The sequence below is a fragment of the Sinocyclocheilus grahami genome, unplaced genomic scaffold, assembly GCF_001515645.1.
Source record: "Sinocyclocheilus grahami isolate Dianchi unplaced genomic scaffold, SAMN03320097.WGS_v1.1 scaffold49.1, whole genome shotgun sequence".
In the NCBI taxonomy this organism is placed as follows: Eukaryota; Metazoa; Chordata; class Actinopteri; order Cypriniformes; family Cyprinidae; genus Sinocyclocheilus; species Sinocyclocheilus grahami.
Window position 1 is genome coordinate 2,146,447 of NW_015505228.1, and position 18,044 is coordinate 2,164,490.

An 18,044-nucleotide genomic window follows, 5' to 3' on the forward strand; every position below is an offset into this window, starting at 1 on the left:
AGCATTTATTTGTACAGTAAAAAAATACATGCCTGATTCAAGAAAGGGGTTTCAAAAATGGCCAAAAAAATATTATTTTACTAACTAAATTAAATTTAAGTTAAATTGTGCTTTGTTGGTATAATGTCTGCTAGAACATTAACAAATGTTTAGTGTTAAGTAAATATTTTTAAATTGTCGTTTTGTAATCAAGTTTTTCTTTGAAAAGCAAGACAAAACAGTAAAAAAAACACATTGTGGCTATTTAATTAATGCAATGGTGAAAAATATAGAGGAAAAAAACGTTCGGTATTTTGGCCCAGTGTTTCATTTTGTTCGGTTTCGGCTTTGGCCAAGAATTTTCATTTTGGTGATAGTAATATATTTGAGTTGTGTTTTTGTCGTCTTTAATAGAATAAACCATATTTTCCATGTTTTTTGATGCTATTATTATTGTGTATTCATATTGAATGGTGTTCCATGAAAGCAACAAATTGTGACTGCAAATAACTGAAGTGGAAAGAGATGAAAAAAAGAGCATATGACTAGGAGGGTAGTCAGGTTTTTCTTCTGTTTTTGTCCCTAGCTGATCATATGCCTGAGATGTGTTTATTTGATTAGAGTGCTGTCTAAATGAATCCTGTTCTCCCCTCTAGCTGAACTCTATGGATGTGCCTGCTGCCTGGAGAAAGGTGGATGTGATCCGGGAGTCCAGAGCTACACAGGTCCATTTCTTTGATAATGTGCAGACCAGGCAGGTCTTGGAGGAAATTTTCTTCCTGAAGAGACTCCAGACCATCCGAGACTTCTTCCGTCTGTGCGGATCATTTGCACAGACGCTATCTGGTAAACATCTGCTAGATAATTTCGCAATATATTATGTATATTTTCTCAATATTAGGAATGACGCATGAATAAAGTAAGAAATACAAAGTAGCACGCAAGAGTAGTATGTCATTGTTAGGGTTGGGTACCGAAACCTGGTACCAATATGGCACCGGTACCTATGTAACGGGTATGTACTAGAACCGAATCAGAACGCAGATTTCAGTGCCATGCCTGAGCGATCGATTGAAATATTTGTCCTCTGGTTCTCCGAAACGGACGTAAGAAGCTTCATCACCGGTACCACACGTGAAAAATAATTTCCCGACTGAGAAAATGCACGTGAACTCAAGTCAGAAAACTGTAATAATACAAATCTTTGTAGTAACGAGAGTGTTACTACAACACTTTCCGACTTAAAAGCACAACTCGGGAAATGAGAGCATTCGAGGAGCGCATGAATGCAGTAATTACACTTGCTCTGATGGCAGCAGGTAGCCTTCCGTTAACTAAGCTAAACATGCTTAAATTAAAATGCCTAAAGCTAAACTTCCCTTGTATTCACATTTCTAAACCTATTGTCCAACAAAAGAGAACATTATAACCTTTTTACTCCACAACACCTGTCAAATGCTTCCTTTTGTGATCTGATGTGGCTTCTTGTCACAGAATGAGGCAGAAAATATGTTCCATAGGCTACTACATCGATTAGCAATGGATTATAAATGCACTTAATTGTTATGAAAATACCAGAGATGGCTTGAATAACACAGATAATCTATATTGTCGCAGTCGAGTGTTTATTGCCTTTGTTTTATCATTCAAAACGTTTATATATTCTGTTTACTCAGTTGCAGCTATAATAGCATGCCTTTGTCCATATAAGGGATTTCCTGGAGGGTCATGAGTTCCTACTTCTGTGACTAGATATGTGGATTTTCTGTGCGAGGGCGCCCTCTGGTGTCCAGTATGAATGAAACAGACATCATGCGTTTATAGTGCTAATGGCTAATCCATCATGTTTTGGGGAATTTAAAAAAATATATATATATTTTTTTTTAAGTATCGGTTTAGGCACTGAAACTGTTTTAAAAGTATTGATTTGGCACCGGTATCGAAAAAAACCCTAGTCATTGTGCAGAATCAGGCTTTTTATTACACACTTATTTTTCCAACAGGAACATGTGCTACACCTACTGATGAGCCTCCACCCTCAAATGGCCCAGTACCCATAGTGAAACCCATGTACAGAGGCTCCACTGTAGTGACCGAAGACCAGATGATGCGGCCCATCAAAGCCTTCACGGCAGATTTTGTGAGGCAGATGCTAATGGGGCTCCCCACCCAGGCTCTGGGCCTGGCCATCTGCAGCGCTCTCAGTGCCCTCGGCATGGATCTCATTGCCCAGGTGGAGGCCAAGGACTTTGGCGCTGAGGGGAAGGTTTCTCTGGATGACCTGTGCAAGAAAGCAATAGAGCAAGGGGTGCAGGCAGGACGGATATCCCAACTGCTGCTCAACAGGGCTACAGTGCTTGCCAGCTCCTACGACACGGCTTGGAAAAAACTGGACCTGGTACGACGTCTGGAAGTCAGCATTGAAGCCTGTAAGGTCAGCCTGCAGAGGACTCAGCTTCACATCGCCATGTTCCAGGTAAGAACCGTGTCTCCGTTTACAAAAAACAATGTCGTCATCGGTTGTGGCTGTGAAGTTCTAGTGAAACTTTGTGTGCAAAAATTCAGGTCCCGTATGCATTGTCAATAACATAGAGAAGTAACAAACTACAGTCACTTTAAAACCAAGCAGCTTTTTGTTGGTCAGCGCAGCAAATTCTAATCTGAACATGAGCGGGATTTGACTGAAATTCACCCATGAAATTTTACCAAGCACCAGTAAATGTGACCTTTGCCCTCTGTTCTCTCTCATCAGTGGCAGCATGAGGACATTCTCGGTGCGAGGACTCAGCCCATGACGGTCAGTCCCCCACCTCGCTCCATCATCCTGAGCAACATGAAGAAGAAGCTCTACAAACTCAGTCAGGACGAAGCTTCTATTGGCAGCGTCCAGGTTAAAGCCGTTGCATATTTTGGAAAATGTCAAAGTGAAATAGAAACCTTTTAATTTAAACCGTATTGGGTTTTGTGTTGCAGGAGAAGTTGGCAAGTCTAGAGGGCAGCATAGAGCAAAGGCTGAAGTGGGCCGGTGGCGCAAACCCTGCACTCGCCCCAGTGCTGCAGGACTTTGAGGCCACTATAGCAGAACGCCGTGCCTTGGTGATGAAGGAGAGTCAGCGTGCCAACCAGGTTACTTTTCTCTGCAGCACCATTCTCAACTTCGAAGGTCTGCGTACCCGCACTCCAGAAGCCTTGAACATGGATGCTACACTTTTTGAACTTGTGAAACGATGCCAGGCCACCTGCTCATATGCTGCCCAGTTTAGCACCTCCGTTTCCTCTCTGGAACTTCAGCTGCTGCATAGACTGGTGAGTATTGCTGGATTTTAAAATGTTTTTTTATTATTCTATCCACTTTTTTTAATTTGAGGGGTGGTGGGGGGCATTTTTTAGACATTTTTCAAAAATATATTTTTCTCACCTAAATGTTTGATCATGCAGTGCATTTTTGTTTTTACAACCTTGCAATTGTTGCACAATAGCTTGCACACGGCACAAGCCTGATTTCGTGAGCTGTATGTGAAGCGGTGCAGAAGCAGCAGGTGGTCACTGTGCTTTCTTTCCTCCTTTCACAGGAGTCTGCAACTGATCCATGGCTGTTTACCATAAACATATTTATCCATCCATTATTTTGATTTCAAATCCAAACATTGTTACTGAAAATGCTTTTTTCAGCATTGTGATGTGCATTGTTTGTTTTGTTTTTTTACACAGTACAGTAATACAATCTTTCATAGGCGTGTTTAAATGCAATAAATATAAGAAACACCTTATTCAATGCGTTTTACTTTTGCATTTACTTCTAGATTTATATATTAAGTTGTGGCAAGCAAGTTGCAAAACATTTAAACTACTTTTCTTACATTATCACAAACATTGTAAATTAAAGGGTTAGTTCACCCCAAAATGAAAATTCTGTCATTAATTACCCACCCTCAGGTCATTCCAAACCCGTAAGACCTCCGTTCATCTTCAGAACACAAATTAAGATATTTTTGATGGAATCTGAGAGCTCTCTGACCCTCCACAGACAGCAACACAACTGTAATATTCCCAGACAGAAACGTAGCAAGGACATCGGTGGCTCAACTTCAATTTTGCGAAGCTACGAGAATACCTTTTGTGTGCAACAATTCTTCTCCCCTGAGTTACTGTCTTCCGCCATTTTGGAGAGTATCACAACGCATAGGCACGCTTTACCATAAGTGTAAACCACGCCGATTACGTTCATGCGCGCACTTTCCACCCTAACGTAAACGATGCCGATTACGTTCTTGGGTACTCTCCAAAATGGCGGAAGACGTAACTCAGGGGAGATGAATTGTTAAATCAATTATTTTAGTTTTCTTTGTGCACAAAGTATTCTCGTAGCTTTCGCAAAATTAAAGTTGAACCACTGATGTCACATGGACTGTTTTACCGATGTCCTTGCTACGTTTCGGTCTGGGAACATTACAGTTGCGTTGCTGTCTATGCAGGGTCTGAGAACTCACACATTTCATCAAAAATATCTTAATTTGTGTTCTGAAGATGAACGAAGGCCTTACGGTTTTGGAACAACATGAGTGTGAGTAATTAATGAAAGAATTTTCATTTTGGAGTGAACTAACCCTTTAAAACTTAACAATGACCGAAACCGTCAGCTCTACTGCCTTTTCTTTTGCATTTAATTCTTTAGTACAAGCAATCCTGCAGTTCATAAAGAACTTTGTTTTCCTACCTCCACAAGTGCCATCGTATTGCCTTGTTTATATAAAAGTGCTCTTTTCCTTTAAACCTAGCCAAAAAGCCATAGCCTATGTGTTGACTGTGAAACACAGGAGACTTTAATTATATGCATTTATGGTGTAATTACTACGTTTTCGTGTCAATCCATATTCACATTTACCGCAAACAATGCACTGTTACTTTAATTCAGCACGTGTATCACAGCAAAAATAGACTCTGTGTGGAAACGATCTCTGCACTGCTGCAGACGCACCGCGCCTGGAACACACTGCCGGACCGCAACCGTGTGCAGTGTGAATGCTTTAATCCGTTAACATGAGCTCGAAAAAAATATGCACCGCATACGCACTGCAAACATGTGAACCTGACGATATGTGGGTGCGCTTCCGAGTGTGCATGAGCGCTCCATCTCCAGGAGAGTGCATGAGAATGGTTTAAACACTGGCAAGAATTAAAAAGAAATGCTTTTTTGTAAACTTTAGTGACGATGCAACACTGGCTCAATTGTGCAAGTGACAATTCCTGTGTCAACTACAGCGTGCAGCTCGCTTATAGACAGACGCAATGTGATTTGAAGCTGTTTGCGCATTTTGAGAGAGAAAGGGAGAGCACGCGCAGTGATTCACTCGCATGGTTTGTAAAATTCTCACAAAGTTTTCAAATTCTTCATAAGTTATTTAATGAAGAAATATGAATTGTACTTCACCTTCATTTTACCCGAGTCGGACAGACTGAGACGGTGCACCATTGTGTCAAACCTCTCACAACAGCTTGAGATTGAGATTGAGTATTATTTTAAAATGTAATTTCTGTAATGACACAGCTGAATTTTAAGAGCTGAGTCTTAAGAGCCACATGATTCTTCAGAAATCATTCTAATACTGATTTGGTGCTCAAGAAACATTTCTTATCAATGTTGAAAATAGTGATTATTTTTTGGGGTTTCTTTTTTGAAGAAGAAGAACATGTAACATCATAAATTTCTTTACTCTCCTTTTATCAGTTTCTTAAAACTTCTGTCTCCAAACCTTTGAACTGTCGTGCATAGCGATCGATCAGTATTGTATATTTCATTGTTGATGATATTTAATGAATCCGTAAAGGTTAACTTCCATTTTAGAGGATATATTTAAAAATAAGTTAAAACTTGAATCCTGCGAATCTCTAAATATCCATTTTTATACTCTACATCAGGGGTGTCCAACCCTGCTCCTGGAGAGCTCAGACAGGTGTGCTGGAGCAGGGTTGGAACTAAAGTCTGCAGGATGGTAGCTCTCCAGGAGCAGGGTTGGACACCCCTGCTCTACATGTATGATAGTATGCCTGAATTCACTTGTAGGATTTAAAACAATTTATTTTAGTTTCTGGTGTTTCATTTTACATTTATTTTGTCAAACTATATCAGTGCAAACCTGCAAATCACTTGAACTACTTGGGAATCCAAAAAAAAAAATTTCACCATAATCTGTTGGGTGTCCGCTGTTTCTAATTGAAAAGCATTGGATCATGTCTTTGCAGAGTGCTGCCATGGATCTGTCCATTGGTGGGCCTGAGTGGCTTGTGTACGCACAGAATCACCTCACCCAGGAGATGTCCAGTCAGAGAGCCATGCAGGAGGAAAGAGAGCAGCAGCTGGAGAGAGTGACCGAAACCCTGCAGCTGCTGGTAGACTCCATTAAAGGCATCCTGTCCAATCACAACCGCCAACTTGCTGATGTTAAGCACCTCCTGCGTGCCATGGCAAAGGTATATAAGCCTCTGATGCTAAATGCTTGACGTGTTTAGTTTGTTGGTCACCTTTAACCGCTGATAAAAAGTGGTTTTATATGTTATTGAATTGAGACCTGCTTTTCAATTTGGCAGGATGAGGAAAATGCCCTTGCGGAGGGAGAGGAAGTGACTTATGAGGGTAGTGTGCGTCAGTTCCTGTCAGAATACAAAGCATGGCAGGATAATGTGCAGATAGTGCTTTTCACAGTAGTGCAAGCTACAGGTCAACCACGCAGCCAAGAGCAGGTTGAGCTACTGCAAGAAATCCCTGCCACCCTGAAGGAGCTAAAGCTTCAGAGCCAGAGGTGAGCACTTGTGCTGGATTCAGAACACAACTTGTAATCCTTCAAGGGGTTTTTTGTTAAAAAATTTGTTTTTTTTTAATTTCCTTAGCATCTACAATGGCTTGGTGAGCTTCGCCTCTCCTCTTGTCACTGAGAGAGGAAGTGACTGTGCAAGTCCCACATCCACAGTCCAGACCAGCTTTGCTGCTGGTAAGTTTAAGATGTAGCTTTGGTTCTTTCATGGGGGGGGGGTTTTCTGTAGGTGCTTTGAGTTTGAACTTTCTCTCTGTCTGTTACTATAGCAGTGCGCTGCAGTGGAGTGAAGACCCAGCCTGACAGCATGTCTCAGAATGCCCGCAAAGCTCTTCCTCGAAACTTTGGGACTCCGGTGGACACTCCCCCCAGCACTCTGATGATCAACAGTAAAGGACTGGCCCCAAGCCCCAAAAGAGCCGTGCGGGATCCCAAAACTGGAAGAGGTTAGTTGTGATGCGAATGCCATCTCAGAGATCGGTCCATTTAAAATGTAGCAATTTTACATATGTGTGTTTGACCAATATGTGGTTATTTTAAAAGATGCCTATTAAAAGGCACTATTCATCAAGTTAATGCTGATCATGCATTCAATGTTTTAGCATTTTAATAATTATAAACTATTGAGAAATACACTACCATTCAAAAGTTTTGGGTTGGTAATTATTTTTGGCTCTGGCTTACCAAGACTGGATTTATTTGAACAAAAATACAGTAAAAACAGTATAGTTTAAAACTTCAGTGCCAAAACATCCTGCAACAGAAATATTTAACAATATTTTAAATTTGTATCTTTACTGTTGCTTGATTAATTGAATGCGTTCTTGTTGAATGAAAGTATTAATTTCTTTTAAAGACCCCAAACTTTTGAACAGTAGTTTAGAATCTTTAGATCTGCATGTTTGACCTACAAGGGCCAATGTGCAGTTATTTTAACCGATAGATCAATGTTAACTTGAGTATGAAAAGCACTTCACTGATGTTCACGTTCAGGCAGTTTAAACTTATGATGTTTAAATTACAGTTTGTACTGACAATGGATTGTTTGGATAATGGTATCTTCTAAAGGAAAATGGTGCCTTTCATTGAAGTCCTCTTACGAAATCAACTTGAAGCTTTGCTAAGATCACTGATCAGCAGTTTTTCCTTCAGCTGTGCAAGAGAGGAATTCCTACGCTGTTAGTGTGTGGAAGAGGGTGAAGGCCAAACTGGAAGGGAGAGATGTGGACCCTAACAGGAGAATGAGTGTCACTGAGCAGGTGAGCTTTCCTCCTTTATCTATACAACCTTACTGCTGCTGTTGTGTGCGTTTGTTAATGCCATGTATTTTGCTCTCTTTAAGGTGGATTATGTCATCAAAGAGGCGACAAACTTGGACAACCTGGCACAGTTGTACGAGGGATGGACAGCATGGGTGTGAACGGGATCCTTGTAGATCACTTTGGTCCAGCGAGGGTAGAAATCCACCAAAATCCACTGGGTCTGGGGCAATGAAGCCACAGAGCACCATGCAGGAAAGGGGAGGGGGGGTGTAGAGACCCTCCCTCGGACCCACACCGGATCCCCGTAGCACAGCTACACCCGGCGATCCAGCTAATACAACGAAATGGGTCTGCATCTGTCTCCCCGAGATGTGTGGGGAGCTCACCAAGATGGGGAGGCGGGGTGGGGGGGTGCAAGGCACACGCGGCTTGAACTACCCCCCCAACCAACCCCTGTATCAACAACAAAATAAATGTCTGTCAACTATCAAAACAAATAGGATTTGCCACAGGGAACATTTGCAGGAGACAGTTTATCCACTCTTTGAGCGAAGGTCTGCGGTAATTAGCGAGTTTCTAGACTACATTTGTGCGAGAGTGGAGGGAAAGGGTGATCCGGTCTTGGAGGGATCCTCTGTTTTTGGATGGCTTGGGGTCGGGCACGACTTGCGGCTGAGCTGTCTCCTGCTGGAGCGGGTGTGGAGGGCTGTGTGACCAGAAGGCTCAAAGGACTCCATTGGAAGCCAGAAGGCCTTTGGCAGACCTTAGAGTTCATTCTTAACCACAAAAAAGACCTTTTCCCCTCAAGTATACATAGGAAATACTTTTTACACCTTCACCAATGTACTGCACAGATTTCTCAAATAAAGGCAAATCGCAAAGTGGCTTTGAGAACATTCACCTCTTTGAGCGAAGGTCTGCGGTAATTAGCGAGTTTCTAGACTACATTTGTGCGAGAGTGGAGGGAAAGGGTGATCCGGTCTTGGAGGGATCCTCTGTTTTTGGATGGCTTGGGGTCGTCGGGCACGACTTGCGGCTGAGCTGTCTCCTGCTGGAGCGGGTGTGGAGGGCTGTGTGACCAGAAGGCTCAAAGGACTCCATTGGAAGCCAGAAGGCCTTTGGCAGACCTTAGAGTTCATTCTTAACCACAAAAAAGACCTTTTCCCCTCAAGTATATATAGGAAATACTTTTTACACCTTCACCAATGTACTGCACAGATTTCTCAATTAAAAGGCAAATCGCAAAGTGGCTTTGAGAACATTCACGGTCACGTGTTTCTGAATGTTTGGCACAATGAATGATGTGCTTGGAGTTGGCAAGTGCTCAGTCTGAGGTCTCTTTGATTTGATCCTCGAGTATGACCCAGGCTCAATATGGTGAGATGTGCAAATCAGTTTCTAAATGCGTTTTTTTCTTTAGTATGCATCTCTGATCTTGTTTGTGTATTGTAGATTCTTCCCTTTTTTTTTTTCTTTGCTATGGATTTAGTCTAGATTGCTCCTTTTTTTGACTTGCCTGTGGAAGTGTATCACCGCTGATACATATCCTCATTAAAGCTTGCGTTTTACTGATCTTGACCTAGTTTTACATTTTTAGTGGGAGAAATAAGTAATGGAATAGTGATGTGGTGATGGTTACAATTGTTGTCTCTTAATGGTTTTACTCCACTTTGTTGGTCAAATAAAACTATAATTAAACCTCTTGGGTCTTCATTCAAGCATTTGCTGTTTTTGTTCATATTTGTCTGATTTTTACACTTGGAATTTTCGGAATTGGAATTTTAACTTGTTTAGACTAACCACAGCAATTCACACCGTCTACCTTTTGTACTGCAATTTAACCTTGTTCTGGAACTAGGCTTCATTACCCAGTGTTAAAAGCAGTGCTGTGACCCCCCCTTTCATAATTACAAGTGTAGTTACGTTGCTTAACCTGAGGTTAATACAGTAGTAACCTAATATTGAAAGCCTATTTGTTCTTCAGCATGACACATTTTGTATCCAATTATTAGCAAATGTAGGTTTTGTTTACTCGACGCTAACTTCTATTTGACCTTCTCGATTGTTTTAAAATGAAACATTATTTTTAATGTATATTGAAATATTCAATTGTGGTGAAATCTACCGTATATTACAACTGCAAGCTTTATTATATATTAAAATAGTAAATTAATAGTTTAAAACCATAAACTATATTAATTTACCAAAATGAACATTTGGCCCCATCCCAAGTTGTGGCTGCATCTAAGCTTTCTCCCTTTGTTTTCACACGATTTTCCACCATTACAAAAATGTTCACCTGTGAAATGCCATTATCTGGACTCTTTCTTTAGCTTAGTTTGAAGAAATATCAATCGTATTCCATTTTTCTCCATTCTTACACATTTTATAGATTGTAGGTAATGCATTTTTTAAGCTCAGCCATTCAACCGTGTTACCCAAATTATTGTAAGATATGTGAATTTAGTTTTTCTTTTAATTTAGGGGAAATGAAATCTTTGGCTCTATTCCAACGTAGATCATTACTGAGCCCACAGCTTGATTTGTACATTTTCAACCCTTTTAAGCATTTCACCATTAGAGTTTACGCACCTGCCACTGCTCATTTGTTGGGGGAAATGTCTTTATCGGTTTAGGCCCTGTACCATATTTTTGTTAACGGTTCCCCCTTGTATTTTACTAGTGAACTACATTTCCCATGAGTCATTGTGTCCCGAGTTTCAGATAAAAACATCCTGGAAATAACGGTCGGTTGACAGACTGCCAGTGCCGCGGTACAGGGGAGGCGGGTTCATATAATCGTGCTCTCCGAGCAACACAGTATCTGAAATACACCAAAATAAACCATGGCTGAGGGCGATAATAAAAGTGCAAATCTGTTGGTAAGTGGTCTGTTAATGTTCCGTCTTGCAGGCAGTTCGCCTGCTGTCGAAATGTAGATCTTATGATTGTCTTTAGCAATATGCTACGCGGACTTCTGCTGCTGTCACAACCTTAAACGGATTAAACAAAGGCATGACAGGACAGTCTTTAATTGTCTAAATGTTAGTCTTGTGAATGCACCGAATAGAAGGTAAGTTAAACGCCACGGATATGAACTGCGTGATAAGATCTTAGCAAGCTAACTAATTCGGTGCTAACGAAACGGATTACTCGGTATATCTAGCGCCTTACTAAATGGTTTTAGGGATAATGCGTTTGTTTGTTTGGTACATATTTAATATATTAGGTTTTTAACAAGTAACGTTATTTGCTTTTGATAAATATTTGTAACTTAAAATTAGTTTGAGCGTCGCTGGAGATAAGCTTGACTAAAGTCTTTACGTTACATCCTAGTCTGCATTTTTTTTAGTAGAGATTAACGTTACGTTAGTTGTAAATTAAAGCCACCAAGAACTGTGGTTGACGTTTATGCTTTAGCCTTTTAAAATACACATTTGAACTACCTATATTTTTACGCGATCTATCACAGATAAAGGAAGTAACTGGACAGACCCTTTAAATATGGCCTGCTGGTTTGAACACAGGGTTTCACAGTCGTTGTCTTAAAAGCCATTTATGTTCTCCTGTTTTACTTCGTATATGTTAACAACTAAAATATATCCCGGATTAGATAATAATTCATATTGGTGTCTATTTAACATTCTTGACATTCCTGCTGGATGTGCCCATCCCATGAATTCATGACACTCCCATTGTACAACCATTTCCGATAATGCCATGTCATCTGTCGTAAGAGAACTCATTGTTTGGACTCTGTTACTGACTGAAAGCACTTCTCTAGGCTCAAGAGACGAGTCTGCTGGAAGAGCAGCTGCAGGGATGGGGAGAGGTGATCCTGGCTGGAGATCAGGTCCTGCGCTGGGAGAAGCCGTGGTACCCAGCAGTATTAGTGGGTGCCACCACAATCCTGTTCATGTGAGTCTGCGGTTCATAGCATGCATTAGAGCTACTTCTTTACTAAAGGCCTAATCTTTCACTTCAGTTAATCAGATAAGGTTACACGCTGAAAGCTGAAGTCCTTGAAGTATTTCATGGGTTTTTTACCATTAACACTTGCTTTCTTCAGCGTCTGATTATATAGGTTGTTACACATTGTAAACGTATGCCTTTTATAATAATCTATTATGATGTTGTAATCTGATCTATCTGATATTCAAAATAATGCCATGAATGCCAGTGGAATCATTGCTTATATACAGTAATTTACGTTCTGGAAGAATAGAATACTATTTTTGAATTTAGAATAATGTTGCCAGTAGGGATGCGCAATATTGGATTTTTGCCGATATGCCGATATTTTTCAACTCATTTTGGCAGATAGCCGATGCCAATACCGATATATTTCCTTTTGTTTGGAATCAACACCAAGTCTCTCCTGTGTGAAAATTATAGACAAATTATTTTTACATTTGGTTAGTTTTTAACAAGAACTTATTTGTTGGAATTAAATAAACGATAATGAAGTTATTTTATAATGACAGTACGTTGAAGCTTTAGAAATAACTATAAATAAACTAAATATCAATTGCTGCATTTTCATTTATTTATTTATTTTTTCAGAAAGATGCAGTAGTAACCTTAACATTTTATTTTAAGGTTTAACATTTGTAGATAGTCTAAAGCAAAAGAGCAATCGAACCAAGTGTGAAAGCACCTAAGATGCTTCAGCTTTTTTTTTAAAAACTTAAAAGAAAAGGATAGTTCTTAATAGTGATGTCTTTTTAAGAATTAGTTCCTTTTTTACTCTTCCTCCTTTTACTTTCAGAAACATCCTGTGCTATGAACTAATCGTGTGTCACTCTGTGTTTTTTTTTATTGTGACAATTTGCATACAGTCATCAAAAAATGAAATGAATGCAAGTTTATGACCTATTTTGTCATTGGCAGGCTAATCTACTTCTTGGACCCCTCTGTGCTTACTGGTCTGTCCTGCAGTGTCATGATCCTGTGCCTGGCTGATTACCTGGTGCCCACTCTTGCCCCCCGTGTTTTTGGTTCTAACAAATGGTGAGTGAAGAGACGACAGCAAGTCCTGCTTTCGGCCACAGGCTCTAAAGTAACTCTCCTCGTCTACTAGAGAGGTTAATCAAATAGCATGTTTCTCTTCAGAGCACTTCAGATCCTCTGGGAAGACACATAGGGTATTTGCACAGCATGTATGTTCTTGCCTCTTTTGGTCTCCCCTGGCAACTTCCCTTGCTCTAGTTCAGGTCTCTGGTGTCTTTGAGTGACAGGTTGCAGTTGCTGCTGAGTGTCCAGTGTCAGGCACAGTGTTGGTTTGACTCAGCGGATCTCCACTCTGCAGTGAGAGGTCTTGCTATGCACGTCACATTCTGCAGAGCGAGTCGAGATCAGACCCCTGGCATTTATTTTAGTATCTGGCAGCTTCCTGTAAGCTTTAAGCCTTCAATATGGTCATGTTTTATGCCCAGAAATAAAATGCAATGGCTAAGCAGAAATGGAAACAGATTCCCTCTTCGTTTATGAGTGAACATTTATGATGTGTTTGTGTTACCCATAAAGACATTGTTTGTTTATCGTGTATGTTTTCTGAGCACTATTTTGTTCCTGCACAGGACAACAGAACAGCAGCAGCGTTTCCATGAGATCTGTGGGAACCTCGTGAAGACTCAGCGCCGTGTGCTCGGCTGGTGGAAACGTCTGTTTGCCCTCAAGGAAGAAAAGCCAAAAATGGTATGCTCATTTGACAGCACCTTCCTTGTTTTATGTCTTCAAATTTACTAGTGACTCGTAAGCATTTCACACTCAAAGCAAGCTGCCATTTCACACCACTAAGTTGGCTTTATCACTGTTGCTCAGCAGTAAGACCAAACAAACATGTGCCTAGCCCTACTTATACATAATTAAGGAGCACTTGAGCCCCTAAGAGAAAATGCATGACCCTGTGTGGGTTTTTGTCTTGTATATTTATGATATTTATATCATATGTAGTTTAGCAATATCACTTGAACAAGATTGCTGTTTTTCCCTAATATCTGTACAGCTGCAAATGTGATATTGAGTAAATATGTTAGACACAATATTGTCAATATCAACTGTTTAGCTCAATTTCACAAACGGAAATGGTTCAGAACAAAGCCACAGCAGAACTGTCGTTTCTTTCCCTTAATGAATCCACATTTTTAAACGAATCAAGTGAGCCAATGATTTAATAACCCATTCTTGAAGGGATAGTTCACCCAAAAATGAAAATTCTGTCATTAATTACTCAACCTCATGTCATTCCAAACCCGTAAGACCTTCTTTCATCTTCAGAACACAAATTAAGATATTTTTGGACGCATACATCGTGGTACTCTTGTGAATGGCGGCAGAGATGAGGAAGAGAAAAAATGCTGTATAAAGTTATTTTAGTTTTCTTTGCACACAAAGTATTCTCGTAGCTTTCTCATAAAATTCTGGTTAACCGCTGATGTCAGATGGTTTATTGAACTATTTGTTGAGTTCCGTACTACCTTTCTGGGCCTTGAATGTGGTAGTTGTGTTGCTGTCTATACAGAGTCAGAAAGCTCAGATTTCATCAAAAAATATTTTTCTGAAGATGAACGAGGGTCTTACGGGTTTGGAACAACCTGAGGGAGAGTAATTAATGACAAATCTTTCATTTTTGGGTGATCTAACAGTCACTTGCTTTCTCAATGATTGAATGAATGACTCGCTCATTAAGACAGTGATCAGTAAATATACATTTATTGATCAGATGTTGTTCAAACCAAATAGTGTGTGTGCAAGTGAAAGCGTTTGTGTATATTATTGTAAGTTCTGTAGAAAATGGGCTCCTCCTCTGTGTACTCCTTGTAACACATTTGTTCTACTTCTCTACAGTATTTCCTCTCCGTCATCAGCAGTCTTGTGGCTGTGGCCTGGATCGGACAACAAGTGCATAACCTCTTCCTCACCTACCTGATCGGTATGTACGCTGTTTATAAGGGCTAAAAGTTTACCAAGTTAAGCAAACTGCTTGAAGAAATCCCCTGCGATGAAAGGCTGTCGTATAACATTACAGCAATGCGCTGCTTATGTCCCTATCTCTTACATCACAAATGCATTCCGATTTACTAGCAGGAAAAAAAAAACAAGATCTATGGGTCTATGACACGCCACAGTGTGCAAACTGTAGAGAAGTCACTGTCCTTTAGGAAAGCTTAGCTCATGCAAACAGTGACTAGGCTGCGCAACAAAGAGGTCATTGTATTTAGGTCATGGAAAGCCACGGTTTCAATCCAGAAATATGCTGCCACTTACCCTCCCTGCACACAAAGTTTGTTAAATCTGTTTGTACCAATTAGGTGAAATATTCTGAAGTCATTTTTCATTTGACATGAAAGTGTTATATCCATTATGAAGTGAATAGTACTTTTGAAAAAATATGAAGATTCCAATCATATCGGTATCCCAATAGGAATCATTTTATGATGTGTGTGTATGTATGTATATGTAATCAGGCCGATACCGATAACAGAAAAAATGAGCGTTTATCGGCCGATACCGATATGGTGGCCGATATATCGTGCATCCCTAATATATAACAAGTCGCCTCATAAGGGAACGTAATTTAGAACTGTAAAAATTGAACAGTACCTTTATTCAGTGTCTGTGGCGGGTTTGTACCTTCACAGGGCTGTTGTATTAGTGATTGTCCACTCATTTTCAGTTTTGTATCCACAGTGAGTTTCCTTCTGCTTTTGCCTGGCCTCAACCAGCATGGCATCATCACCAAGTATGCTGGCATGGTGAAGAGAGAGATCAACAAACTTCTTAAACAGAAGGAGAAGAAGAACGAGTAAAAGATTAGGCTCTAGTGAAAAGTGAAATTCTGATCAATTTAAGTGTTAAAAATTGTCATCTGCCCCGCTCAACCTCAGATATCAACAGACCAATGTAAAGCCTGAGCTGATCGTGAAAAGTAACATCTAGTAAACAGCTTAAACATGTGCAGATATCTCTTGAGGTTCATATGTATTTTTTGTTTTTAGGTTTCATTTCAAATGATACATTTGTTTTCCATCAGAAGTATTTTTTTTTCCAACACTGAAATGTTGCGTTCATTTCAGCCGTTTTACATCCATGTATATTTGCATGTCATAGTAAATGTGTTAAGTCTGTGCAAAAATATAAAGAGTGCTTAATTTGTTCTAATTCATTTTTAAATTGATGAAGCATCTACCGAACATTTACTTTATCTAATTAGATGCACAGAACACATCATCAGTAGTCTTCTTCCTCAGATGGCTTGGAAACATGCATTTCTGCACTGTTCTGAAAATTGCACTGGAAAAACAGAACTGGAGTGTTTGTGTAGGGGAGTTTAGACCCGTACTGCTGTACTAGTGCTGTGTGGACGTCATTACTGTCCTCTAGCTCTAGCCACTTCCCAATCCAACACATGTTGCTGGGCTGTATATACATGTTCATTTTCTCTCCTTGTATTTCTTCCTTTCTAATGGCTTGTCTTAAGTTTGTCTTCTCTCCTTGTTCTTTTAACTGTCATTTTGTTTTTGAGTGTGTTCAGCACAACAATAAACTGATTCAAAACTATTTTTTCCACAAATCATTGTTATTGTCAACTATTAAAAATCATTTTTAGTGATAAGGATGAGATGAAATAAAATGTAGATAGTATTAGATGGAGAAAAAATGAGAAGAAGTGAAAATTAGAAATGTTTACTTGGCAAAGAACTGAAAGTTTTAAGTAATGAAATTACTATAAACCTAAACAGAAATATAAAAAATTTTAAATAAAGGAGCTAAAATGAAAATAAAAGCTATATATGAACAAATACTATAGTGGTATATATATATAATACTTAACACTAACCCAAATATGATTTAATATAATTAAAAATATACACACACAATGTGTATGTGTATATATATACAGACATAAAATATACCAAATATTTACGTACCCTCAAATTTTGAACCTTTTTATTTCCCCACAGAACAATTTTTGAAGACCTATATGCAGTGTAGAACTTTATTTGACATCTAACTAGCACAATGAAGTGTCTCGAGTCATTTTGAGTACATTTTATTAGTTTAGTACAAACGAAAAGAGTCACTGTGCATCTCCCAACGCCGAGCTGCCCACAGAATACTCTCCCCAGACTGTCTTCTGACCTGCCCGGGTCCAGCTGCTGCCTTCTCTCCTGTAGCCCAAAATAGCAAAATGGCTCTTTGCATGGTCATTTATGAGAGTCACTTGCATACTGCAACACAAACATCAACTGCCTCTGTCTAAGTGAGTTCCGCTGAACGCTCTTTTGTGTGCATACACAGTGGCTTAAATTACCTGTGATAATCAGAGGCGGACAGTAACTAAGGACATTTACTTAAGTATTGTACTTAAGTACACTTTTTGAGTATCGGTACTTTACTTGAGTATTATTTTTTCTTTTCTTCTCTAAAATGTGATCAGTAATCACTACATGAAGTGATTTCCCCGCATTTTTTGAACACTGACCAGTTGCAAATGTGATATTTATTTACAACAATTCAATAATAAGTTAATATTGTGGTATATATTAGACACAATATTGTCTGATTTTGCTAAATTGTGTACGTGAAAATATTACCTATAAAGCCACAGAAGAACGGTTGTGCATCTCCTAATAAAACACAAGTACAACGAGAGCGATTAGACAGCATTTTTAAAATTGTAACTGGCTGTTTTGCTTTTTTGTTAAAGCAGTGTTTCTGTTGTAAAGTTGTACAGCTACAGTTGTGTTGCTTGGTTTTAAAGCAGGTTTGATTTAGTTTCTTCCTTATCACTCTGTATTTACAGGATTTCACTGTCCACTCTGTGAAGTGACGTGTGGCCAAATATGGTGACCCATACTCGGAATTAGTGCTCTGCATTTACCCATCCAAAGTGCACACACACAGCAGTGAACACACACAAACCGTGAACACACACCCGGAGCAGTGGGCAGCCATTTATGCTGCGGCGCCCGGGGAGCAGTTGGGG

At 39.7% G+C, this 18,044-nt stretch overlaps 2 protein-coding genes across 2 annotated transcripts in view; both read left to right on the plus strand.

Annotated features, from left to right (window-relative positions):
• LOC107583093 (serine/threonine-protein kinase SMG1-like) overlaps positions 1-9,751 on the plus strand; it is a 34,458-nt gene extending 24,707 nt beyond the window's left edge. The window contains exons 52-62 of the mRNA XM_016269188.1: positions 636-825; positions 1,983-2,455; positions 2,732-2,869; positions 2,953-3,285; positions 6,223-6,450; positions 6,568-6,779; positions 6,868-6,968; positions 7,061-7,237; positions 7,944-8,050; positions 8,134-8,607; positions 8,969-9,751. Coding sequence (XP_016124674.1) covers positions 636-825; positions 1,983-2,455; positions 2,732-2,869; positions 2,953-3,285; positions 6,223-6,450; positions 6,568-6,779; positions 6,868-6,968; positions 7,061-7,237; positions 7,944-8,050; positions 8,134-8,211 — 2,037 coding nt within the window. The 3' untranslated portion in view covers positions 8,212-8,607; positions 8,969-9,751. The remainder of the gene's footprint in view (positions 1-635; positions 826-1,982; positions 2,456-2,731; positions 2,870-2,952; positions 3,286-6,222; positions 6,451-6,567; positions 6,780-6,867; positions 6,969-7,060; positions 7,238-7,943; positions 8,051-8,133; positions 8,608-8,968) is intronic.
• A 1,039-nt stretch (positions 9,752-10,790) lies between these two features.
• On the plus strand, positions 10,791-16,615 carry arl6ip1 (ARL6 interacting reticulophagy regulator 1). The gene is made up of 6 exons (XM_016269154.1): positions 10,791-10,935; positions 11,838-11,971; positions 12,944-13,063; positions 13,633-13,750; positions 14,903-14,987; positions 15,746-16,615. The coding sequence occupies exons 1-6, from the start codon at positions 10,900-10,902 to the stop codon at positions 15,862-15,864; spliced, it is 612 nt and encodes a 203-aa protein (XP_016124640.1). The 5' UTR covers positions 10,791-10,899; the 3' UTR covers positions 15,865-16,615.
• Positions 16,616-18,044: the final 1,429 nt, after the last annotated feature.